Source organism: Anas acuta, chromosome 12 (assembly GCF_963932015.1).
Source record: "Anas acuta chromosome 12, bAnaAcu1.1, whole genome shotgun sequence".
Classification (NCBI taxonomy): domain Eukaryota; kingdom Metazoa; phylum Chordata; class Aves; order Anseriformes; family Anatidae; genus Anas; species Anas acuta.
Window position 1 is genome coordinate 13,893,505 of NC_088990.1, and position 27,264 is coordinate 13,920,768.

Below are 27,264 nucleotides of genomic sequence, written 5' to 3' on the forward strand. Positions count from 1 at the left end.
ACTTTTCTCCATCCAGTAACTTCAGCACCTGTAAATACTGCTAGACAGCTTTCACTTTAGCTAGAATATTAAGGCGCCCAAATAAAACCAACAAGAATAAAAGCAATTATTCACCTTTGTGTTTTTTCTTCCCCTTAATAGCATTGAGTGACCAGATGTTCAAACTAATGTAAGCTTTTGTTGAGTAAGAGAAATATCCTTGAAGACTTTATCATTATTCTAGAGGTTGAACTGGTTACAAGCAGCACACAAACAAAGTTACATATTTTCACTACACACCCAGAGCATGAGGGCAACTGCTTCTGAGGCAGAGAGTGAATCTCCTCAAATAAACCTTTACTGCTATCTTTATAGTCTTACCAGCTTATTTTAGTACCATCATTTGAAGCTCTAGTTCCCACAGTACCTTGATTCAGCTCTCCAGAAGCTCTGCACACCAAATGAAGCACAGTTAACAAGACTTACACCTTTCTCACTTACAGTACCTACAGAAAAAAAAACAAACTGGAGGCAATTAGGAGTCAGAGCCAATAGACTCAATTTGGGGGGGGGGGGGGGGGAGGGGAGGGGAGGGAAGAAAGAGAAACAGAATTTCTTTCACGCTTTGAGCTTTAAGACTTGTGTCAGAAGACAGGACAGAAGTCCAGAGGACAGCTTTCTCTTTTTGGCTCTCTCGCAAGCTTCCCACTTGTATCAAGAGAACCATCCTCTGTATCTCAAGTTGCCCTCTCCCATTTATTTTTAGCAGAGGGGGAAAATAGCCACCTACCTCAAAGAGCCAAAAAATAATCAACACTGGAAAGAACCAAGCTGCTCACAGACAACTGTGAGGCACAAGTTTCAAGAATCTCGGATACAGCTTCTTTTCAAAGCAGCAGCCTTGGCTCTAAGGTTTGAAACAGCTCTTTTCCTGTTCTTTTTGGAAGCACGCATGCCACAACTCTAATGACACACAAAAGATCTCTTGACTTCTAGGGCAAGCAACTGCAGTGGCCAACTACAGAACCAGTTTCCTCAATGACACATAAAAATACCAACTGTGACCTAAGCCTGTTTCCTGGTTGCTCTGGCACACCTCAACCAAAGGCCTACAAGCAGGAGGGCATATCTCGATGCAGAATAAGTAAGAATTACCATCAGAAATACTTATGACAAAACAGAAGCAAAAATACACAACAGCACAAATCCAAGGCACAAAATCATTAGGCCTTACTGCTGGGCTTCCCTGTTAGCTGTCACTTGACAAGAAAACATAACCCATTGAAATCAACTGCCTGCTGAGGGTGTACAATCATCAGGTGTTTCATTTAATTCTTAAAGAAGATATTTATGAAATAGATCATGCTGGGGGGGCAGACAGCCAGACTTCTCAGTTATGAAACACTCCCTATTGTGTGACTTTCTTTAAATATTATTTATTCAATCTGTTGTCTGATATGTCGTACCTAAAAACAAGAACACCAAAGTAACTTGCTCATTTTACCAGTAACAACATCTTATGTCTTGCAGCAGAGTTAGCTAACACGAACACCTGTCCTACAAACACAGCACTGACTTCTAGGTTTCACAGCTAGTTGTCATGAGAAGGTTCCCTTAACAGGTCCCCTTCAATTTATTACCGTATGGCAAGCCAGGCTCCTACCAAGATTATGAGCTCTGCCTGCTTTGCATGCATGTTTTCACCTTTCAGTACTCAGGTATTTAGACTTACATGCGTGGTTCCACCCCCACAGTCTGAAACTTTCATTCTCTTACAGACAAAAGGAGCCTTGAGAGCTTATGCAACCCAAAGATACTAACTGTATTTTCACCCAGTCAGAACTTTTCAATAGTTTTAAGCTGAACAGAGACGATGCACCTAAGTTCACCTGTACGCAGAGGTAGTCCAGTAAAAGCAAACCTCCAGCGCTTTCCTGTCCATGAGTCACAGATACCACCCCAGCCAAATCCTCTGGCAAATTTAGGCCCTAACCAGTAACTTTTAAAAACAGAGGATTTTACCACAGCAAACAACACTGAACATTTTATTCTCCCCCCCCCCCCCCCCCCCCCCGACTCCTTATAGGAAAGTTTGAGAAAAAAACAGAGCCACGGCCCAAGGCAAAGCACACACGGGGGTCCCTCAGCCTGGGGGCTGCTCCCGGCCCCCTCACGAGTTTCACCGCCACCGTCACGGGAAGGCGGGTGCCGGGCAGGGGAGCGAGGGCGCCCTGACCGTGCGCGGAGAATTAAACTTCTGAAGGGCCTGAGCCCCGAGGGACGGGAAGGGAAAGCAAGGGAAGGAAGGGAAGCGAAGCCCGGCCCCCAGCCGCGTTTCCCCGCCCGGCCCGGGGCGGAGCGGGCCCGGGGCCGCAGGCCGCGGCGGTGTGGCGCACTCAGCAAAGCGCCGGCCCCCGCCTGCCCGCCGGGCTCGCCCCGCCGGGGCCCGGAGCGGGGCTGCCCCGCTGCCGGCCGGGCTCCTGCCCCCTCCGTGCGGCGGCCCGGGGCTGCCCGGCAGGGCGGGGAGCGGGGCCCGGGGCGCTGCCAACTTTTGTGCGCGCCGCGGCGGGGGCCGGGAGCGGGGAGGGGAGCGCGGAGCCCCCCGGGGAAGCGGCCCCGGGCGGGCGGAGGCCCCCGGCCGGCCCCGGCTGCTGAGTCACCCCCCGCGCCCCCTGCCCGAGCCCCGCACACAATGGCGAGGGCGGCCCCTGCCCTGCCCTGCCCTGCCCGGCCCCGTGTCCGGCCCGCACCGTGATGTTGCAGTGGATGGTGAGCGGCGGCGGCGGCTGCGGGCCGGAGCCCGGCGGCGGCGGCAGGAGCACGAACTGGCAGTGGAGCTCGTCCAGCTTCCAGGAGACGATGCGGAAGCGCTCGTGGTCCTTGTCGAAGATGGACTCGAGGAACTTCAGCTCGGCCTTGAGCCCTGACACCGACATCCTGGCCTCATCTCCGGCTGCGGCTCCGGGCCCGGGCCTGCGCCGCCTCGCCTCGCCCCCGCGGCTGCTCTGCCCGGGCCGGCCCCGGCCCCGGCCCTGCCCCTGCCCCCGGCCCTGGCCCTGCCCGCGGGGCGGAAGATGGCGGCGGGCGGGGGGGGGCCGGGGCAGCCCCGGCCGGCGCGGAGACGGCGAGAGCGGCGGCGGCTGCCTCGGGACCGGCCTGCGGCGCCCGCCCGCTCGCTTCAAAGGGCAGCGGCGCAGCCCGCTCCGCTCCGCTTCCTTCCTTCCCTTCCTTCCTTCCCTCCCCGGCGGGCTGGGCCAGCCCCGCGCCAGCCGCCCCGCCCCGGCCCGGCCCGGCCCTGCCTCCTCCCGCTGCCCGGGGAGCGCGGCGGGGCCGGGCCGGGCCCTGCTCCTCCCCCGGGGCCGCCCCCGCCCCGCGGCGCTCACCTGGGCCGCCCCTCGGCCCCGCTCCCCTCGGCCCCGCGCCTGGGGGCCGCGCACGAAGCCGCTCGGGTGCAGCCCCAGCAGCTCGCTACAAGTGCGAGCCTCGCTCCCCAGTGCCTCGGGAACAGCTCGCTCGGTTTACCCAAAGACAAGCGCCGCGAAGCCTGAGAGTAGAGCCAAGAGAATACTCACTGCGTGCAGGGACGAAGCGATGCTGCCCCTGTTTCTCAGGGACACCCCCTCTCCTCGCCTTTATTTGTCACTTTCCGTCTTTGCATTGTCCACAGACGGTTGTGCGCCTGGGGACAAGGAGCAACACCAAGGGGCTACGCACTACAGGGAGCACTGTTGCAGAGTCCCTCTTGTTTCCCAACCAGTTTTAATTAACGAGGTACCACGTGCACACACACAAAGCTGGAAGAGGGGATGGCTTCCTTTTTTTAAAAAAAAAACATTGATATTTTATATAAATCTTTAATTCCAGAGGAACTGGCAGCGCTTCACAAACCACAGACTGAATCTTTTCAAGTGGTGAGAACTCTAATCTTGATCCAGAAAAACAGTCATGCACATGCCCAACTCCACATGGCAGCATATGGACGTCTTATTGATTTGTGGGCTTGAAATCTGTCCTTCCAGCAAAGAGAGCTGCAAAGAACATACTTTGCTGCAAAACCAGCCAGGAAGGATTGACACTAGCTAAAAACTCTGAATGAAAGATACCAGAAAGTCCAAAGAGAGTTGAAAGACCTGTTTTTTGTTTTGTTTTTCTGAGTATCATTTGAAAGATGCCTATTGTGTGTGCAACTCAGCCTTCCTAGAAGGGCTGAACTGTCTTGTTAGCTCAGACTCTTTAGTCTGCAAAGCAAGGACAGAGAGCGGATATGACAGCTGTCTGCCAATGCGTCATCGGGCAAAGTGAAGACCTTAGAGAGATAAGGGAAGACGTAAGCAAAGGGCATACACTCCATAAACAAACAGCAGAAAATTACAAGTCTACCTATTAAAAAAGGAAGGCCTGGAAGAGCCTTTCTATAGGAACACTGGAAGCAAAACCAAACAAACCAGACTTTGTTAGGCATTACGTGATGTGATGCGTGAAACAGCAGAGAAGTGTATTTGGTGACTCAGCCCTATTTCGCTCAGACGATAGGATTTTGGCCTAGAACACCTCACTGCAGCAGGGAGGCTTAGTGAGTTCAAACCGCACCTTTCGTCATGCCCTCCCCAGAATTGCCTCTGTCCATCCCTACCTCTGGGCTTCCATTCTCCTCGTCCTCCTTCAGCATTCCCACCTGCCTCTCTCCTGTGCTGCCCCTCCTCTGCCTGCACCCCCCACCTGTTTGGGCAGTGGCGAGGTGTGGGTGTGCTGGTGGGCAGGGAGGCTGCCACGGCTGTGCTATCTGGCTGGCTGGCGGAAGGCACGACAACCTCTCTCAGGCACCCAAAGATCCAAACATCATGGTGTCTCCTGGCCATCTGGCAGGCCAAACAAACTGCTTAATCGGCCAAGTGCGTCCTGCAAGCCATATGCTGTTTAAGTCTGGTAGAGAACATTCCCCAGCTCCTTCAGTCTGCCTTTTTGTTGCAGGCTTCAAGAAGCAACATGCAGCTGCACTGCCACCACTCCCCTAAATTCTGCTGCGCTTTTCCATGTTTAGCAGGCATTGTGCAAGCTGGGAGGGCATAGCTCTGCCTGCGAATTCATTTCTGTGTTAAAGACCTTGAGAACACATCGGGGATGCCTTGCTGTCTGGAATACAGAAACTGCTGCAGAGGTGCAAAGAGCTGTTCATCATGTCTGATTCATTCCTATTCCTTCCTTCAGGGACTTGCCAAAGGGCTTAAACATGAATCTTATATTGGTCACAAGGTGACTCAGGAAATCCTGAATTTCCCAAAGACCAAAACGAATGCACGTGGGGAAAGACCTGACATCTCTGAGTAATAAAGGAAATTAATAGCAGTAAAGACCCTCAAGAGCACTGTATGAGATTCCAGTAATTACAGATGCTCTTTGGTTTCCTTGATCTATACTGCCTGAAAGCACCACTTTTTTTCTACCTTTCTTCCTGCCTGTAGATGTTTGATAAATAGAGAGTGGTTTCCATGATGTCATGCATCTAGATTTCCTCTTCCTGGGCTCTGCACTTTGGCCAAACCTCTCTGCTATGAAGGTAACATACTTTCATAACCCTCTTTGTTTCTTTTCCCTGGTACTTATTAGGTAACTTGATAATAACTGATCTTGGGATTGAAGAGATACTTTAAGGTTTTCCCAGGTAGCATCAGAACGTGAGACCAGAAAAGACAAATAATAGCTGATACACCCACATAGAGAAGCATATGGCAGGAAACCTTACCTGGAACCTTGGCACAGGCAGAAAGACAGTGAGTCAAGAGGATCCTGCTTCTCCAAGATGCAATCCAACCTGTCTTGATCACCATAGAAGCTGACATGAAGGCACAGCTGACCTTGGAGCATCTAAGTCATAGCTTCAGTCACTTGAAGTCACTTTCAAAGCATTTTAGAAAAACAGTGTCAGTGCGTTTGATGGACAATACAGTTTCAAGAAATTCAGTATACAGCAGACCCTGAGATTGCTTACCTCCTCAAATACCCACTTTACTTTTAAAGACTGCAACAGTTACAGAATTGCATTTCAAAAGCCTCACACCCCTTCCTGGGATCCATAAAATCCTAAGCCTTACAGCGCTTGGCAAGCTTAGCTTCCCTTGTCATCACAGAAGCTTAAAAGGGATGGATAGGAACAGAGGTCAGATGGCAGGCTCAGTCCTGCTGAACACCTTTGGCTGGAGGGGAAGACAGGGAAATGGACAGATCCCCAGATCAAGAACTCAGCACTGAGATGCAATCTTAGCCATAGCTCAATGTGCAACTTCTTCCCCTTTCCTTGTTTTGCTAGGCAGCAAAATAGTTAACTCGGTCAATATTTAGAGTATTAGCACAGAGCATCCAGGTTGGCAGGCACTGAGGTTAACGGGGCAGGTCAGAGCTGTTGCTTTCAGACTCTGTAAGCACAGACAGATGTCACCACATCACTTAGTTTAGAAAAGACAAATCAAGCACAGCTCAGCAGCCACACACACAGCGTGCAGGGCTTCTCAGTTATTGTTACTGCTTTTTGTAGATAAGTTTAGATTTGGGGGAGCAAAGCAGTGCCCATGGCAGTGCTGTCCCCAGTCAAACACTCTGCAGAACATCAAAAGTGCTGCACCAACACAAACATTATGGGTATCATATCAAAGCTGGCATGCGATCCTGCCTCACTGAGGTCAAATACATTTTGGGAGGCAGGGACACTGCAGAACCAGGTGTACAGACAGTCTTCGGAGCCAACCACAGTCTAACCACTGCAGTAACTCAGCTAATTTAATTTCTGACCCAGCCTTGAAGACTTTCCCAAGGCTACGCAGTGAGCTGGTGTCAGTGCTGGGATGTGTCCTGCTTATGCTGTCCGTCAGCAGCATAAACATAAGTCCGTCGCTGGGTGGAGAGCTCACGCTAAAGGTTTTTATGGGAAGGGGTTAATGTCAGTTCTGTTGCTCCCAAGCGCACCTCACAGACACGTTTTTCTTGCCGTCATCCCAACAGGACAGGCCATGCTTTACCAAGGTCATACAGCATCCATAGGAATCAAAATACTGGTGAGCTAGGCCAGAGATCTTCAACCACTCTCTGATTTGGAGTTCACAGGGCCCCAGAGAGCACAGGTCAAGACCTATCAGGAGCTGGTAAGGGATCCTTGACATACTCTGCATCGAGGAACCTTCAAATGTCAATACAAGCTTGGTGATACAGCATCAAAAAAAAGTGGCCAAGTACATTTTAAAAAGTAATCCTCTTATCTTTACAGGTAAAAGAAGGACAGAAGATGAGATACTTTTCTCCATTACAAAGATGGCCTGCAGCATGAGAGGTTACCTGATTACTGAGAAAAAAGTCACAAACCCAGAAGTCTCAGAGAAACAAATGCAAGAACAAACCTTGGAAAAGAATGACCCTAGCAACTGCTATTCTGCAAACCTCACTCGTTTTCCACTAGGAACAAATTATGAGCACAAAAAGCCACTAAAACAGATGAAGGATAGAAGACTCACAAGTAGTTTTATTTGCCCTTCACAAAGAGTGGTACTTCCCACAGAATTAAAGTCTGTGAATCAGAATCAGAGAATAAAAGGGATGTAGCAGAACCTACATATGGGGCTTTTAAAAAAATTTTGAAAGACTGCATCACAACAATCCATAAATAACATTGATTCAATTTTCTTTTGGTACAGCACCCACATAGTTTGGGAACTGGTGTAACAATTGTGAACAAGGAATAAAAATAGAAAATTAACGAGCAGGGAAAGGTATTTATCATTTTTAAATGGATCATGGTAGTGCTGTGTTAGAGTGGATCTCAAGACTTTCACAATGATCTACAAGAGACTATGACTAACGAAATTATCAGCTAGCAGAGGCATTCTGCATAAAATGAAGACAAAATAATTCCAAGAGGTGCAAAAAAATAAAATGGTAAGAACAAAAACAACCACTTGATTTGTAAGCCACAAACCTAGTGACTCCTGGTTTCCTACACATTTCTGGTTTTATACCACCGTACCACTGCATCTTACTTGGTATCATGCTGTAAAACCCCTCACCCCTTCCCAGTTCCTTCCCATGTCTCTCACTTCTTACTTTGCACAGGATTCTCCATATTTCCTCCTACTTCCACCATCAGTTCTGGCTAGATGAGACAGAGCAGATGCTGTGGCTGGTTTCAGAATCTATCCTGCCACGTATATCCTACGATATTTACGTCAAACTGTCAAATGAAAAAACATATTATAGATAAAGTCCCATGTTTTTGGCTAATACCCTGTTCATACAGGTGAGCTCTGGTTTGTGCACAGGGCAAGACCGAGCTTCTACGGCTATTGCCCAGGCTCTAGTCAGTGCCTGAGGTTTAGAAAGTTTGTGGAACAGTTTCTGGTTTTAGTTCTATGTTTATATTAAATACAGTTTAAACAGGCCAACGTGTTCAAGGGGCAGTAAGAGCAAGGTCAGTACAACATCAGGTGGTGCTTGTCAGTGCCATGGCACAAGGAAAGGAAAGCTCCTTGATAACCACGGAGACAAACCTGTACCTGCAGCACTGCACTGTGATCTCAGCAGAAAATCAACAAGCAGCAGAGCAAGGGGCGGGACTCGGAGCACAGACCTGTGAAGGGTGACTTAAAAGGGCTAACCACCAGAGCGAGCTCCTCGGCTGTGCACACAGATCCTCTTTGACACGCTCCAATCCCAGATCTGGCTTGCACTCACCTTAGCTGCAGGCACAGCACAGAACCGCCTTGACACAGCACAGCGTGTGTGTGACACCTACAAGGATGCAGCGGGGCAATACGCTCACCAGGACGATTTTCTTCTCTAGACAAGACTCTTAACGTGCCCCTGAGTGTCTGAGAAAGAGCTGTCTGGCTCAGAGAACCAGCCTCACATGAACGCTGCAGCTAAAGGATAGTTAAACAGAGATATCCTAATGCCCATGGGGACAGGAGGAGAGCAAAAAGGCTGGAGGGAAGCAGCTGAAGGATCTTAATCATCCCCTCCACCACACTAGCACATGACTGGATTGTACCCAGAAGTGGATGTAATGCACGGTCCTGTGTTTGTGTTCTGGCTTCCAAGCACTGCGAGCACTAAGTAAAGACAGGAATTATTGAGCATTGAGACAGAGAGGCAACTGGGGATTTAAGCAAGAAAAATAAACTGGGAATGAGAAAACACGACCTGAATGCTGGACCAAACTTACTGGTGCAGTGACGGAGGAGTCAACATCCCTGGGCAGCAATTGCAGAGTGTGCCAGAGCTGCCCCAGAGTGGCCAGCAAGGGGGGACAGAGGTGGGCAGGATGGGGAAGGCCAAAGGAAAAGGCTGCGGCTTCAGGGTGGCAAGGCAAGCAGGGCAAGGCGAGCTGTAGCCAAACGTCCATTAGAGCCTGCTTAGAAACCTGCTCTGGCCAGACACATCCCAAAGTGAATCTCAGCACACCACTAAGTAACCTGGCTTCAATTTCTGACAGCACAAGCAGCCCTGGCAAGGCCTGGACTTGGAAAGCATTGCTGCCAGTAGTGCAGGCAGCCCAGGTGCCTTGCAGTGAGCTGACACCAGACACAGAGCTCCCACACCACCCACAGGAGGCAGCCCAAAGCACCCTGCAGGGCCAGCAGTGCCCAGACCACACCAAGAGCAACAGCACAGCACAGACAACACAGAACACAGACACCAAGCTGGAACTGCCCTGCCTGGCAGTGCTCACACTGTACCTGACAGACCCCCACACACCCTCTCTGCCTGACCATGACCAATCCTGAGAGGCCCCATCCACTGCAATGACTTCAAAGCACTTACCCTGCTGGGTGCCCATTCACGACCCTGACCCAAACACAGCATTTGCCCCCCAGCTTACCTTGGGAATGCTGGGAGGCAGGTTCCATCCTCAACAAGGAACACAAAGGCTAGCCAGGATGTTGCTTCAGGCACAAGGCTCCTCTTCACCTGCAGAAACAGAGTGCCATCAGGCACTGGCACGCCAGCCAAACTTCTTCCAATGCAACAACCTCCTGAGAAGCAAAACAGTCGTCAACTGCCCTGCTCTGCTACTCAGTCAGATAAACAACTGCTAGACAACTCCCCACCCCCCCGCCAACCATCCCTCTCACACAGTATCTGCCCCTTGACTTACTTCTCAGAAGGTCAGAATCCATCCTCAGTGTGGACCACAGAGGCCAGCTAGGATGTTGACAGTTTCTTCTTCATCCCCTGAAAAGAGGAGTCACCTAGAGGGCGGTGGATAGACCACCAAACTGAAACCCATGCCCGTTTTCCAACTTTTCTCCACTCACCTTCCTGATCCAGGTTTAGCACTTCCATTCGCCATGCCGAGGCAAGGTCATGTGGCTTAGACCAAGGAGAAAGAACAAACATGACAATCCACAGAACAGTCTATACCCACTCCTCTTCTTTCTTCCCCTACCCCAGTAGCCAAGCCCCAGACCCACGTCCTCCAACCCAATACCACTGCTTTGCTCACCTAACTTCCCAGAGATGCATCACACTCCCTGCTCCTCTTGCACTTTGAGCATCTCCAGCATTTCAGGAACTGGAACCGCTGACATCTGACGTGACACAGGAACGTAGCAGGAGATGCACACTGCTGTCACAAGGTGCTTGCCAAGCCTGCCCACCAGGCAAAACGGACTAACGAAACCAACTGACCAACTCTTGGCCCACAGTGCCATCCACTCACCCTCCTGGCTCGTTCAAGTTTCCGGCTCAGTCCATGCCTATGACCAGAAGTTGGACTTGATGATCCTTATGGGTCCCTTCCAACTCGGGATATTCTATGATTCTATGACCTGGGCTACGAGAAATAAGAACAGAATGTCATATCTGTGATGGACATGCAAACAGGACAGCTCCTTGCAGAGGACTCAAGCACAGAGACCAGAGACAGAAAAAAATAAAAATTAAAAAAAAACACAACCCTCAGGTCCACAAATGCCAACAGGCTATGAATGCACAGCAGCCCCAACAGGGGGCATCACAGACTTACCCTTTACAGCTGAAAAAGGCGACCCTGCTCAGTCTCTTGGCAATACAGTGCCCATGTGGTCAAGCCCCTTGCGGTGCATACTGAAGCTCTTCGTGAATCCTCTGGAGTGTTATGCAAATGGCTTGATATATCTAGAGATTAAAACATAACCCAAAAACAGAAGCGTACCCCACCATGTCCCAAAAACAAGTTAGCCAGCAACCTCTGCTAAACATCCCTCTATTAAGGGAATTCCAAGCACTTAAAATCTATAAGGCTACAAGGTCTAAAGTCTCTACAGCCAGCAAAACAGCAGGAAAAAGCTCCAAAAATGTAACAAACTGTCCCTAATCCTGAAAAAGAGTACACCTTACGTGCCTATGGTTGCTGTTTTCAAATAGATACTGGCACAGGGAACTTGGATGATACATTTCCCTAAGCCCTGCTCCATCACTTTACTGCCAAGGTTGTAACTTTGATAATATTTCACACACAGGTGAAGGCATTAGGTCACATTCACAGTAAGCCCCTTAATTCTGCAAAAATCATAAGGGACCTAGAACCACAGAGCAAACACGCAAAGTAACATCACCTTCCCATCCATAAGCGTGCTGTGACAACTACTCACCTGAAGAAGAGATGCGTGCAGTAAAGGTACCTACTACTACACAGATTGTTTTACTCTAAAACATCCTGCTAGTTGTTACCTCAAAAAGACATCCTAACCTCTCTTCACTGGGAAACGCATCAACCTGCAGGCTCTGCCTCCCCTGAGGAGCCCTGCCCTTGGCTGAAGGAGCAGCAAAGCTCCCACCTGCAGAGCACCTCAGGCAGAAAGAGCTCTGCTGGGACACCTGCGGCTCAGACACCGCCAGGCCCTACCTGGCACCCACCCCAAGCACCTGGGGCAGGGGAGAGGCAGAGCACAAGAAGGGAGCAAGGCAGCAGGAGGAGGAGCAGCTGCGGTTTTGTTTATTTGTTTGTTTTTATCAGGCTTAGCCCAGCGGGGTGCATTCTCCCGAGAACTACATTTCCCGGCGAGCCCTGGGCACCAACATGGCCGCCCGGTGCCCGAGAACACTGAGCCGAACCCTAGTGAGGACCCTAAAAACCACGGCTGGCACCAGTTTCTCACCTCAAGAAGTGCTCCCAAAGGGAGTCCATATTTTTGGCTAATGCCCTGTTCATACAGGTGAGCTCTGGTTTGTACACAGGGCAAGACCGAGCCTCTACGGCTATTGCCCAAGCAGGGAGCAGCTTCTCTCCTCTAGTCAGTGCCTGAGGTTTAGAAAGTTTGTGGAACAGTTTCTGGTTTTAGTTCTATGTTTATATCAAATACAGTTTAAACAGGCCAACGTGTTCAAGGGGCAGTAAGAGCAAGGTCAGTACAACATCAGGTGGTGCTTGTCAGTGCCATGGCACAAGGAAAGGAAAGCTCCTTGATAACCATGGAGACAAACCTGTACCTGCAGCACTGCACTGTGATCTCAGCAGAAAATCAACAAGCAGCAGAGCAAGGGGCGGGACTCGGAGCACAGACCTGTGAAGGGTGACTTAAAAGGGCTAACCACCAGAGCGAGCTCCTCGGCTGTGCACACAGATCCTCTTTGACACGCTCCAATCCCAGATCTGGCTTGCACTCACCTTAGCTGCAGGCACAGCACAGAACCACCTTGACACAGCACAGCGTGTGTGTGACACCTACAAGGATGCAGCGGGGCAATACGCTCACCAGGACGATTTTCTTCTCTAGACAAGACTCTCAACGTGCCCCTGAGTGTCTGAGAAAGAGCTGTCTGGCTCAGAGAACCAGCCTCACACCAACACTGCAGCTAAACGAGAAATAGGGATGGAGGTGGGCAGGATGGGGAAGGCCAAAGGAAAAGGCTGCGGCTTCAGGGTGGCAAGGCAAGCAGGGCAAGGCGAGCTGTAGCCAAGAAATGCCCATTAGAGCCTGCTTAGAAACCTGCTCTGGCCAGACACGTCCCGAAGTGAATCTCACCACACGGCTAAGTAACTGGCTTCAATTTCTGACAGCTTCACGAGCAGCCCTGGCAGGGTGTGAGCTTGGCGAGGATTGCTGCTGGCTGTGCAGGCAGCCCGGGTGCCTTGCAGCGAACTGACACCGCCACCCAGCGCCCCACAGCGCCCTGCAGGGCCAGCAGCGCCCAGGCCGCACCAGGAGATGCTTGTGCAGGGCGGCAGCGGCTGTGTCAGTGCTCTCAGTTTTCTCTGGAGCCTTCAGGACACTCAGTGCTATTTGTCTGATGCCTAAAACGCACTGAAGGGACTGTGCTGGAACCCTGCACGGGTCTTAAACCCAGCTGTTAGTCCAAACTGACCCCAAGTCCCCCACGTAAGAGAGAAGGAGTTTGCTCTGCCCTTTGCCTGGCTCAGCTTCTTGAGGGCTGATCAGGGCTTAAATGAAGGAAGTTTATGCAGTAATTCTAGCCCAAACAACTAACCTGGGGGATTATCCCTCTGCATGGCTCTTGGGCTTGTGAGCCAAGCAGCTGACCATAAATACTCATACTTCACATCAGCCACACTATTCAGTGACATTTTTTAGCGGTAAGATTGTCTTTTTGTCCAGGTACTCTAGAGTCAGCAAAATCAACAGCATACTTACTGGTTTACCCTCACATAGTTCTACAAAGGCTCAGAGCTTCCTCTCCAGGCAAGGAGATAAGCCAGGAACATTTCCAAGTCCCTTCTCCATTCACAAAAATGTAGCTTTTGGTAAGAGGAGCTTTTAGGAGTACGCAGTGATTTACCAGCTGGTGGAGCTCAGTAAATAGCAGAGATTTGTCTACAAGCATCCTCTGAACTGGAAGTGAGTTGTGACTCAGCCACATTTATTACCCTGTTGTTTGTTTTTTTTTTTCCACAAAAGCCAATGCCTTTGGGATCTTTGTGCTTTGCTGCTGGCAGAAGCAGTCACAAACACATGACCTCACTGCGGGGTTACTGCCACCTTCATCTATCGAAGATGTGCAGAGCAGCGTGTTTCCTTGGCACTAACTGTCTTCAGTCTGTGTTTATTTTCTTGGAGACACAAGAATGTTTTCATACTTTTCTCAGTTACTTTGAGTGACAAAATACACCTTAAAATAATAATAGCAATTGTTAAACAATCCAGAAAATGAGCCTCTAAAGAAAAGCACAAAATACCCTGTGAGCAGCTACATCAGAAGTTATTTAACTTGCAAGCATGAGTGCTTGTGTCAGACTGAAATTACAACCAAATTTCCACATTTTCTAGAGTTTTCTAATTGGAATTCTCTTCATACATTCAATAGAACTAAAAAATGTCCAACGTCCTAAGCATTGGAGCTAGTTATGAAAATAACTCAGATTATTCAAGTGATTAGAATTCCTTGGTGATGTGGTTTAGTGGAGGTCTTGTTAGTGTCAGGTCAGAGGTTGGACTGGGTGATCTTGGAAGGCTCTTCCAACCTAGGTGATTCTGTGATTCTGTAACACTTTTTCAGATTGCAGAAGCAGAGACAGGGATGCAATCTAATCAAGCATTCAATTTCCAACATATTCTCTTTAAAAAATCCTGTATTTGTACTATCTTTAGACCAGTCCTGAATTTGTAATTTTGATGACTGAGACACATGCAGGCAGATTTTACTTTAACTAAAGCAGCCAGAGGGTTCTACGGGGCCACATCACTTTCATCTAGAAAAAAAAAAAAACTGAAGTGTAGGCTTTGGTCTAAGGTGCACAACCAATGCCACAGAAATAACTGGGATTTAAGCACATACTTTATATTAAAAGCAAATGTTCTACTGTTTTGCTGGATCAGAGCTGTAAATCTTGGTGATGTCACGGTTTCTATAACAACCAAGTGTGATACGACATGAAGGATTATGCTTTAAAGGAACACTATTATATCTGGCCTTTTCAGCTGACACGGTCAGAGCTTATCCTGTACGTACCTTCTGCACCCATCTGCTTATCTTTGTGCAATCACCGAGCCCAGGGGTGGAAAGGGGAGCTTTCAGAGCAGGCTGAAAGCAAGCAAAGAGAGCGCATAAAAGGGAGCGTTGCTCCCCTCTCTATTCCTGCATGCTCCAAGTAGGAAAAATAAAGTCAGACTACAGGTCACATTATCCTTTTAGGGCCAGCAGCAGCCCAGGAGCTTGCTGACAGCTGAGGGACACTGCAGCTGCAAGGCAGGAAGCTGAGAGCCAGGCAGAGAGCAGCAACGCAGGTGCCGTGGTCCCTTTCTGCAGAGCCCTCTTTGCTCTAGTCCTCTGCCACCTCTGCTTTCTGATTCACTAACAGCACACTTGCCCCTGCTGGCAGCAGGTTTGCTCCCTGGGAGATGTCTCCAGCTAGCTCCATGGTCCTCAGCAATCCCCACAAATGTAACCAGGATGGTCCTTCCATCCCGTGGCAGCAGGTGCTGGAAGCAAAACCAAACCACTTAATATCAACAGCTAAGCCCAGCCCAGCTAGCTTGGAACCAGACGGGAAACACGTGAGAAGTGACCTCTGCCCCTGCAGTAAGAGCAGCCTGCTCCTGAGCTGGGCAGGACGAACCCTGCCTCCCTCAGCCAGCTGGCTGCAGCGCTCTCCTCGCTGCTCCAACGCCCGTGTTCCCCTCAGCTAGTCACAGCCACGTTCGTAGGAGCGTTGTCTTCTCGGTTTCCCTGTCTCGTTCTCAGAGAGCAGGCTGGCTCTCAGGCTGCTCCGCGTTCAGGACACACGGATTCACCACCTGCTTCTACAGGCAAACGAGAGGCAGCGCTGCAGATCTGTTCAATGGCCCTTGTAAGCATGGGGCTGGCTCCGTAGCAAACAACTCCCTTTACATTCAGATAAATGCTTTACTAGGGAGATCAGTGGCACTGCACTTGTGAAGTCAAGATATTCCTTACAAATAAATGCAGTGACTATAAACAGCCAACATATCTCCCACCCTAGGAGATTATAAGTTTCTTCCTTGCAAAACAGATGAGCTCACTCAAAGATAATTTTGTGATGGCCAGATAGCTTCAGCATTAGATCGAGACCATCATCATTAGTCCAATTAAAGCTCCTTTTTATACCAGCAAAAGAACTGATGTGCTGATAAACTGCCTCTGCTCATTGTTACTGCAGCATCCACAGCTGCTGCGAACACGTCCATGTCATCAATATGTCCCACAAAAAGCATGCTAAATGAGTTAACTCTTCCAGGAACTGGCAGATTTCTGAGAGACTATTTGCTTATAAAATCTCCGGCTTTTTGTTCTGTGTTTCTTTTACTTACAGGGGCATTAAGTCCAATCGGGAGCTGATGACACACACTTCTGCAGAGCGTAATACCAACGTCGCATGCTATTATTGTAATAAGAGTTAAGAGAGGGAACCTGGCCTTGAGGCTACTTATCCCCTATTAAAAAAAAATACAAAACCTTCACCTAACCTGCATCATTCTGACAGAACTAGGTTAGGGAGTGCCTGTATGTGCAGTTACTTTGGCAGAGCACAACTTGCAAGAGGGATGGGAGAAGAGCACTGACAGTCATCTGTCTCCAGCAGCAGCCAGAAGGCCTGTGACCAGTCTCAGGAACGTGATCAAAAGGGCCCATTTTGCCACCCCGCTGAGCTGCTGGCCATCATTTACTGCGACCTGGGTCTCTTCTGTCCCTGCTCTGTCTCAGAGGCATTGCCCAGGTGCTACAGGAGCAATGCAGAACTTCATTCTTGTTTAAAGGGTGCGGTGATAGCTACATCATCAGGTTCTTGTCCTCTTTTCTAGGATCGATTAGAAACATTCTCAGTAGCCACACAAAACCTCGCTGAATGCCCGTCTTCGCTGCACATTCAGGAGAAACAAATCTCTCTAGTCAGCCTCTCCCTGCCCTGCTTCAGGGGAAGGACTGAGCCTGCACACATTTCTCAGGGGGTTGGAGGTTTTGTTATTGTTAACTTCCTACGAAACAAATGCTTGGACTTCAGACTCACTTATCCACAAATCTCCTTTGTCAATCCAATTCTGATTCGACGTATTTTGTACTTTCTGGAGACACGGGTTTTCTAGCAGCTTCTGGTGCTGCTTTTGATGTTTCAATCCAGTTACAGGCTCACTGCTCTTCAGTCCCCAGCAGTGAGATCTGAACCCCTCCACACTTTCAACCCTTCTCCCCCCGCAGCTCAAAATGCTTCTCTAGGCACCAGTCTAATCCAACGGGCAGCATCTGACGGCTGAGTCACAGGAAGCTACACGGTACTTCTGTGGAAGCAATTATGGAGAAGTTACCTTGCTAAACTCCTTGATGTGAATGTTTGTCACCCTTTATAGCAAAGCCTGCCTCAAGAAAGAGACCTAAACATCCACATGGAGCTCGCAGTATGACCTGTACAGTTAGGAGCAGATAATGCTTAATACAAACAACTTTCTTCAACACATTTATGCCTAAGGAAGTACTGTCAGCATGTTTGCTGTTCATCAAAAGCCAGGGGAAAGCAGTAGGGACAAGAAAAGAGCACAGTAACAATCTTACCAAAAAGCACATCTAATTATCTCGATTCACCTCCTGTGGGGAGCAGTCCAGGGAAGGGCTAGGAGGAGGAGGAGCCCCAAGTACAGTTAGTTAATCCCAAAGAGCTGACCAGGAGATGGCGTGAGAGGAACATATTTCCAAGAAAATCATCTGCTGACCACAGCTGAGGCTGCCACAGACTGGGACAGTCTCAGCCAGCACCCTCGGTGGGCTGACCCCGGCCTTGACAGTAGGAGGGATGCCCACCTCAGTGGGAGACATGGGCTCAGAGCAGATTTAGCTGGTTCATTAAATGGGTATTATGTTTGCTCTGGAAATTTGACGTATTCTGAAAATTTGTAAAACGTGAGTACAAAAAGGAAAACAACCTGACAACCTTTTTGGAAAGGAGTAGAGAAAATAGTTCTTAATATTTTTAAGATATCAAGGTAGCTTTAAGACTGGGAAACACTACGTTCTTTGGCAGGTATCTCAGTACAACAAGTCCATGACAACAAGGCAAACCTGGAGCATTCTCATTACATCGCTGCAGCTACTACGGGTCTGTATTCATCCAGAGGAGACTGAAAATCTGGACCTTCAAAGATAATTCCTTATGAGCTGCCATGGAAAGGGATGGTTTTTGTCCTCCCAAAGTGATGTGTTAGTTCAGGTAATGCATTCTGAATTAAAGTGAACTCTAAAGGTCAAGCAAAGTGTATTATTTCTAGACAACTAATTCTATTAATTTAAATCACACCAATTTTCCTGTTCAACATCTGTTCAAACACACGATATTTCTAGCATGGGATTAGAAATCCCCTGATCATTTCACTCTTCTTTAGACCTATAACATTTTTTACATTTTGAAAAAGCATCTAGAAATATATATGTGTATTTTCTTCCTATGGGTCTTCATCTGCTTGCCAGTATTTGGTTTGGCTCAGACTTGTATGGGCCAGGGCATTAATTCTGTGTGACAGCCACCCAGAGCTGCGGGGAAGAGCTTCACCATCTGAGTGCAGCACAGGACAGTCTGACATACAGATTCATTGGTAATAGCTGCAATTTATTGCTGTAAAAGGAAAATATGTTCATATCAGTGTTCCGAAGCTAATCTACTCCATTTGATTCAACTGACACATTTTCACAGGGGAAAAATGTACAGTTTGGAGAAGCAATGATGGTCATTAATTTTTCCTGCTTTTAATATTCCATTTGTTTCATTTTTTCCTTATTTTCAACTACAAATCCTGGAAACCATTCAAATCTATTTTGATCAAACCTGTCTCTATTGTCACTTTCAGATGATGTTTCCTGATTATGCTGGGAAGTCCTGCTCGAAGTGACTCTGTGAGGGGAGCTTTGGGTCTCTTGGGAGCTGGGCAGAGCCACTTATCTTCAGAAGGAGATTGTATGACAAGCAGAGGCAGCGTTAACAGATTATGTTTTTCTCTATACATCAGTTACTGGCATTGGTACCTGGGATCCATCTGTCATAGGTATAATCAAGCCAACTGCTTGGCAGATTGCTGCAACACTCTTCACATTTATTTGGTATTAACCTTTTACATTACTCACTGGTTTAGTCAATTGACTACTCTTTCTTTTGCAAAACATGGTCAAAAGTGTTTGGACAACACCCTGCCACTGACCTACCTATGCAGCAGCTCAAATGTTTTTGGCAGCACTACCTTACATAAAAGTCCTGCAAACATCCCCATCGTGTCATAGATGTGTATTTGTAGCACAGGGCCTTTCAGTGGCAGGAATGGGATGGAGACTCATGCTAAATACTCCTCAATCACACCCCAGCAAACAGTTAAAAAAGAATCATTCAGAACACACAAGGCAGATACATCAGTGAGAAAGAAGCACACAATCTCTTGTGAGTTACAGAAGAGGAACAAAGAAAACAAAAAAGATGACTGAACCAACCTGCAGCAGTTCTTGGCAACTTCTCTGACATGAGCTTGTTTTTTTGTTGTTGTTATGTGTTTTGTTTGCTTTGGTTTTGTTTGGTTTTGGTTCCCTTGTTTTTTCCTTGGCTCTGATTTTGCTGCTCAGTAGTTACCATTAATATTTCATAGGTGCATTGGTCACCAGCTCCTTCTCATGCCATCCTCTCCTGGCAGTAAACCTTGAAAGTATCACAAGGCAGGGGTAGGAGACAATCATGTGCAGCTTCAACTGTGGGTTTTTTCTATTGTTTGCTGAGAAAAGGCAGCAGAGACAGAGCTTCATGGTTTGCAAGGCTCACTAAGCATGCAGCATGCCTCGGGGAGACAGCTGGCTGTGTCTCCACTGATATTTGCCCTTTGACAGCTCCCCTCCTATAAGAGGCAGAGAGAAACAGCTGGCTGGGATGCAGCTACGGATAGTTGACAAGGGGAGCAAACAGCAAGGCGTGCCAAACAGCATCTGGCCTTAACTTCAGAGAAACAGGAGTACAAATGCACCCTCCAGCAGAGCAAAGCAAAGCTCCCACAACCTGGGAACTCATACAATACAATGATGCTGCAGTGATTTTTTTTTCTGGCAGAGCTAATTTCTCTTCTGTTTATTTGTGTGAAAGTATTCAATTCCCTAACAAACAGAAGGTGATTTCAACTCCACCTATACCCTGTGTATCACCTCTTAGCCACAAGAGTGCACCCTTGCAACTTGCACTAAGCACATCCCCTCTTACTGCGGTATCAAGGTAAACGACACCTTAAATCCAGTGCGAAATACACTCTCGTCCCAACTGCTTTTATTGCAGCCTTGGATAAGTAATTGTTTGTGAATGCTTTGCAAAACACCCTGCCAATGACCTACCTATGCACCAGCTCAGATGTTTCTGGCAGCAGCACCTTACATAAACGTCCTGCAGATATAAATATCCCTGTCTTCCTCCACAAGGAAACTTGCAGTAGATGTGCATTTGTAGCACAGGGCCCTTCAATGGCAGAAGTGAGATGAGAGTTTGGTGTTAAATCTGCTTTATAGCACACCCAATCGATGGGATGGTAACAGAACACCTTTTTACTACATTTAATATAGGCATTGTGTTTTAATGCACTAACAAACCCTGCTGAACGATATCCTCACAATTTCATTGACAATTCCTTACCACATGCCGGCTGTGCCTTTGTCAGTATTGTAAAAAATAAAAATTTAAAAAGCTTATTTTGGAAATTAATTTTTTCAGCAGATGATCTTAAAGTACATATCAGAGTAGGAAACTAGGTAAATAACACATAAATACAGTATCTGAAGTTTCTATTTGACTTCAAAGAAACTAATAAAGCCAAGACTTTCTGTGACTTTTGCCTTTCCCAGCTGTGACTGTTCAGTCCTGCTCTTGCCCCACAGAGGTGGACATCTGAAGAGGATGATCCAAGTGTTTTCTACTTCAGCCAAAGAGCATTCTTGCTGAGACCCTATCAATTAGCCGGTCTCTGGAGCAGCCACGCAGCTCCTGTTATTTCACAGCTGCAGGTTTCTTCCTGGAACTTTAATGCTGCCTTACCAGCAGCCACTCCCTCTGGGAATGATCTCGTACTTTACAAAAGTAGCTGCATCACTGCTGGTATTTGCACAGTTTCTCAGCCTTTGCTACCTTTGACAGAAGACGAGTAAATCCCTAGCAAACCCATTTTAAGATACAAAGGCTCTACAGATTATATAGTTATCCACAAATGTTTGCACCATTTTGATTTACAGCCACACTGCACTGTTAGTATTTGTAAGGTTCAACTACCTGATACTCTGAGAGACTGCCCGGTCTAGAGACAGGAACCCAGACAGCTTTTTCCCAGCCTTGTCACAAGCCCTGCGTGTGGGACTTTTCTCACCAGTCATGTGAGGTCAAGTGAGTCACACAGGCTGCTGGTGCCTCCTTTTCATTCTCATCTGTCACCCACCTCATTTATTTAGACTGCTAGCTCTGAAGAACATGCCCTTTTTCCTACAATAAATACATCCAAGATCACAGGTGCAGCTTCTAGGCACACAGGCAGTACAACAGAGAACATGAAAGCAGAGATGAGCTATTCTGCAAGGCTGTAGGCAGTGTTAGGCTACTGAGCCCAAGGAGCATCACCAGAAGGACACGTCAAAGGCAGAATTCATAAAGAGGAAGACTGCTTATCTGAAGGTCTAAAAGCAAAGCAGGGAGCACATTACAGTCATTAAATTCACTTGAGAAGAGACAGACAACTAACATGCGACAAACACTCTGAAGTGGTCTAAGCAGAAAATACTGGAGGCTTGTCTAGGGAATGTTCCAGTTTCCCAAAGACCTTAAAGGATTTTGATTTTCAACTCTGTAAACAGAAAGGACATTTTCTTGCAGAATAAAGTAGTATTAAACAGGGAGATACCCACTTTACCAAAGGCACTGAGTTATGTGCCAGAGAAAAATACTTCCAGTGATGAGGGGCTGTAGGAAACATGAAGCAATTTGGGGTGTGAAAACCAAGGCAGGATGTTGGTGCAAAGTGTTTGCCTGCTTGCTGGTCTCAATACCATCAATATATTATTCTGGATTAAAAAAAAAAAAAAAAAAAAAAAAAAAAGGAAAATACAACAACAGAAAATAGTGCTTTTAAGAAAGCACTTCAAAACAAAACAAACAAACAAAAAACCCCACAACCCCACCCCTACAGGCTGCACAGGACAGATACAAATATGTCCCAAATCTCACAGAAGCAGCTGATTAGTAACAGCCCTGGGCAGGTAGGGAGCAGTCACAAAAACAGGGAGATAGACTTGACACTGGGAGGGAGAAGGTAGGGCAGCAAGCCTCGGGCAGGCTGAGAAAGGTGCAGGAGGTGTAAATGGCTTGAGAAAACAGCTCAGTTCACATAACATTAAACTGTGACCTTACACTCATCAGCTGCCAGATCCTCCATCAATGAAACAGGCAAAGCAGCCTGTGGAAGATGACGAAGTACTTGAAACTGAGAGTGGTCCGATGTCCGACAGAAGGATTTAGTCTATCTCAGCAATTAATATACAGCAGCTACAGCTGCACCTGCCTGCTACTGACTTTGGACTTCAAGGAATTTTCTTTTGCTTGGCAAGTTTTCTGCACTAGAAAAAAAAATCTGCCAAGACCTCGAGGACCCTCCCATCACAACTACATTAAATGCAGTCCTAAGAGGTGTTCAAGGAACACCCCTCTCACAGGAGGTGTGCTGCCTGGCATTTTTTCCCCCTGAACATTTTTTCTCGCTTTAGTTCACTCAGGCCTTGTCCTTCTTCCTTCTCTACTTCTCCAGTCTCTTTTCTCCTGCCCAGTCCCACCATTCCCTTCTACAACCTTAGCTATGGTATTACTGCAGAAAGGAGACCTGTGAGGAAGGAATGTTAATCGGCGTATGCCAGTGACTCAGAAGTCATTAATGGAACCAAGCCTAACCTCATCACCCAGTGCTGCATGCTGCCTGCCAGACAGCCACATCATCCTAGATACTTCTCTAGTATGCAGTAAAAGAACGGACTCTTTCCTGAATGCTGGTGCTCTTTGCTGTTGTACTGCTTACTGCAGAGGAAAATCTAGGAGTTACTTGTTTACACAGCAGCTTCAGTGAAACAGAAAATGCAAAGGCACCTATAGAAGAAAAAGTTGTGTAGCTTTGCGGCTCCTGTTTGACTGTTTTCAGGCTGGTCTCTCAGTGCAACCTTACAACCATTAGACTAACTTGGTATTCTTTACTTTCTTCTCACATCAGTAACGAGCCTGATACACCTGAGGTAAAATCACAGCTACAGACCTGCATTTGTTCGCCACGCTCATGTGGGAGTAAAGACAACCAGACAGAAACTGGCAATCAAAGAACAAAGATTAGTGCACAAGGGACACCACAACCTGATCCCTGCTTTTGGTGCCCTGCAATACCTTTCTCTTGCTGCCACACAAGCTGTTTTTACCCTTTTTTTTTTTACCCTTTAGCTCTGTGCTGCCCCTAGCCCTGTGCAGTGGGACTGGCACAGACTGACAGTAACACCAGCACCGGCAACACCCAGCACATCTGGCTCCTGTTTTCTGAACATCAGTGCTGGGGCAGAAAATTGAGGGCTTCAACTTTTGACTATTTTGGGCTTGGTCAAATGGGCAGAACAAAGCACCAGGTTTTTTCCAGTGCCACTACTGATCCGCACATCACTAGTTCAGATACCCAGCTGCTTCCAGGGGCCTTCCCTTAGCAGAGGGGCTCTGTCCCAGCTCTTTCCCAGACTTTTGTGCTGGGGGAAGCCCTTGGCACCTGCTGACAGAAGATGTGTGAGACGCATCTGGAGAGCTTCATGGCAGCTGTTGCCTTCCTGTTTCCCTGCTTTTTGACAAAGCCAAGGAAGAAAAACAACTGAGTCCAGACCCTCTATTGCCAAACACCAGAGAATGTCCTATGTCCTCCCTTCTCAGGTTACCTCTACCATTAAGTGCTGTTGGTATCTTTCATATCCAGGTAGATAAGGACTGACCAGACGGCAGTGAGAGCTTAAAACCCCGCTCTTTTTTCTTGTGGTCCATGTTCAGGACAACGTCCAGTCCTCCTCTGGCCCTACAGCAGGTGGTTACAACAGGCAGCTAGCCATGAGTCACAGCACTAACAGCAGCAGAGCAGAGCTATATTCATTATTTACCAGTCTCTAAGGCCTCTGTGCTGCTTGGAGACAGCCTAAATCTCCTATCAATCATTTAACATGTTCCAGTTCAGCGCAGTTACTTCTGGCTCAGCGCACAGACCTTGTCCAGAAGAATCCCTCACTTAGTGCTCTTTTCGTGCGGCTTCCTCCCAGGCCCCATGTACCTTTCCCAGCCTCATAACTTCTTGGCAATAGTTCAGCACTTTTTCACTTTAAAATTTAATTTAGTGTTCACAAGAGGTGCCAGACTACCAGCAGGCAGAACAGCAGCCTGCTGTTTGCCCACAGAGCTGGTACTGCCTGAGCAACAGGCACTTACATTGTGTGACACTGACCTGATGAAGCATCTCGGCCCTTTTTGCAAGGGGCAGTCACTGGAACCGGGTAACTCCATTTACACGCTCATTTATTTCTCACCTTCTAGCTGAGGACACACTAGATCCAGCCATGCTGGATCTAAACACTCTCCTGGCCCTAGTATCCTGCCTGTCCCAACAGCCAAGCTAGATGCAGAGGGAAGCACACGCAGGAAGGTAGCGGCCCCTTCACAGGCTGCAGCTCAGGGACTTCCTGGTTTTGAACTATTTGGTGGTGCCTGTATAGGATGAAGATCACTTCCACAAAGAAGTTCATGGAAATCTTTGGCACATGGAATCCCACAGTCACGAATTTCACAGCTTAACTGCACACGGCAATAGCCCGCCATCTTATCCCCGTTTTGAACTTTCATTGCGTTGCTGGACCAAAGAAGATCCTGGCTCCTGCTTGCTCATCTGCCACTGGCCTACCACAAGATATACGGCAAAACACAGCATCTCTGGAACTCTGCTTTACCCAAGACAAAAGAGGAGTAAAAACAAGTAGTCTTCCCCAAGAGATATCCAGACAGCTCTGGATAATTTACTTAGTTAAATCAATCTTTGGCAAAACCATATATTTGCCAGAAGAACACAACCAACCCTTCTTATAATCTTTTAATAAATGGAAATGCCAGCTGGTGACAGGAGGAAGAGACAAATAAAAATGAAATCTTTGGCAGTAAGACGACTTAAGAAGAAGTACGATGGTTTGAGAAGATAAAAAATGAGTTAAGGCAGAAAGAAATAGGAAGACTTTTTAAAGACAAAATCCCAAAGAAGAAGCAATGTGTCTGCCACCAGGTTTCAACAGGACAAGTATGTGACTGAGCACCTTGGCACTGATTTATGTACAGAAGATAAGCAGCTGGTGTTCTTTTTCCTGATGCAATTCTAAACTGCTTAAGTTCACTGAAGAGATTATTTAGTTGGGTTTTATCTAGCCAGAGCAGAATATAAGTAGACTTCAGGGCTTTGGACAGAGCTGAAGTGCTTTACTCCTTACAAGAACCAAGGAATACATATTTTGTAGACGATGACTTCTGAAGAGCTGTCATAGTAGCCAGACATGGAATACTCCCAAGCACATCAGTATTTAATGACCACAGCAAGCCCAAGCAGCTATTTACTCCTTTTTTTCTACAACAAAACACAGCAACGCGCTCTAGGCAACACCATACGCTGGTATTCACCTGGACTAAATCTATTAACTTAGGCTTAAGCACTAGCAAGTGTTACTAATTATGCCAATTTTTAGAGTAATTTGAAGAATTCTTGGGATACTGGTCCATACCCTTTGGAATACATTATGAAAAGACACAACCTTTCTGATAGCTCTGGCATATTTCTCCCCACTATCAATCATGGCAGGGACTTTCAGCTGTCTCCTAGACTTTTTCACAACTTATTTATCCACAGATATTTTGAAGTCAATGCATTCCTCACGATTACACGGGAGACAGACTGGCAAATATACTATATGAAGTAATCAGCTGCAGTAACAGTGCTCTTAATGTAACATGACAGCCCTTCACTCAGTAACTTTGCAATAGAAGCCCAGGTATTCAGATCTGTTATTTTTATTTTGAGCTTGTGCAGGAAGAGATTAAAACTGAATTGTCCTCAGGCAAACTGAACACAAAGTCTATGTGTAACTGTAGTACATAAAGCTCTATGCGGCTCTGTTTTCCTCCGGGTGAGCTGAAGAGGACACATATCTAGCCAATGGAGTCTAGGAGCTTAGGCAAGATCAAATCTCCCATCCTGGTACCCAACTTTAAGTTTTAAGAATACAGAGTGCTCAGGTAACATCTTTGATAGAGCAATCCTGAGACACTAGTCAAGGGGAGTACATGTATAACAGGATTGACTCATATTTAGAAGTCAGCTGCCAGATTGTTTGCTTGAGATGACAGTAACTAGTGAACAGTAACTTGCTGTGCAGGTACTTTCTAGGAACACCTAACTCACGGTTCAGGTGTAAAGCGAGAGGCATGCTGAACCTCAAAGCTTAAGTGAAATTCCTACTGAGGATCAGAGCAGGCTGGGCTGGGTTCTGACCTTGCCGTCAGGAGGCGGCAGTACAGCCTCGTTTCTACCCTGCTTCCCTTCCCCTGTAGAACACCTCTATTCGAGGAGCAAGAGCCAACACACCATATATTCTTCACTGTTGTTAACAGGGCTCATTATTTATACATATTAACTGCTTTTGCATATCCTAGCATGGAGACAGCATAGGAATGCAATTTATTTTAAGTAGCCTGTGGAACTTCTAGCTTAGACTGCCACCTCCATCCAAATCTGAACACTTCGATTTGGATTTAAATACAGAACAGAGATGTAGGAAGTAACATCAAACCCATGGTACAGATGGAGAAGTCAGCTATAAAAACTCCCAGGTGGGACAAGTCTTCCCACAGCCACATGCAGTGACAGCAGCCAAGCCAGAGAGCAGCTCCAGTTTCCAGGTTCTCAGTTCATTGACTTAAGGATATGGACACCAAAAGCTTTACTGACTTGGATCCAAAAATAAACTACATTGCTCCGCATGCAAAAATATCAATTAAAACCTATGTTCTTCTGTCATATAGAAAATTCTTTATGCAGGTATCTTTTTCACAAGAGCTCAGTTTGACAAAACCTGCTTCTTAGCGGTGTTTCATCATCCTGTCCGGCCAAGTTCTACTGGAAAACAAGCTTCTGAGTTTTCCCTTATCTAAAAACTGTTTTGGGAGCTCCCAGGTTGCTTGTTAAACAGAAAACAAACAAAAAGATGAAAGAAATTGAGGGAGTAAAGATTAAATACAGTGAATAAGAGCAAAAATACCAT

The 27,264-nt window shown here is 47.3% G+C and overlaps 1 protein-coding gene and 1 long non-coding RNA gene across 3 annotated transcripts in view; both read right to left on the bottom strand.

The window, feature by feature from the left end:
* UBE2Q2 (ubiquitin conjugating enzyme E2 Q2) overlaps window positions 1-3,251 on the bottom strand; it is a 41,021-nt gene extending 37,770 nt beyond the window's left edge. The window contains exon 1 of one of the 2 annotated variants that reach the window (XM_068695882.1): window positions 2,730-3,251. In XM_068695882.1, coding sequence (XP_068551983.1) covers window positions 2,730-2,915 — 186 coding nt within the window. In that variant the 5' untranslated portion in view covers window positions 2,916-3,251. The remainder of the gene's footprint in view (window positions 1-2,729) is intronic. The other variant, XM_068695881.1, reaches the window with a different exon arrangement.
* Window positions 3,252-3,808: 557 nt separating this feature from the next.
* Window positions 3,809-27,264, bottom strand: part of LOC137863054 (uncharacterized) — a 94,101-nt gene continuing 70,645 nt past the window's right edge. Inside the window, exons 5-10 of the long non-coding RNA XR_011100653.1 lie at window positions 10,988-11,118; window positions 10,466-10,795; window positions 10,118-10,332; window positions 9,842-9,930; window positions 5,723-5,874; window positions 3,809-4,007 (exon numbers count right to left, since the gene is read on the bottom strand). This is a non-coding gene — a long non-coding RNA (uncharacterized lncRNA). The remainder of the gene's footprint in view (window positions 4,008-5,722; window positions 5,875-9,841; window positions 9,931-10,117; window positions 10,333-10,465; window positions 10,796-10,987; window positions 11,119-27,264) is intronic.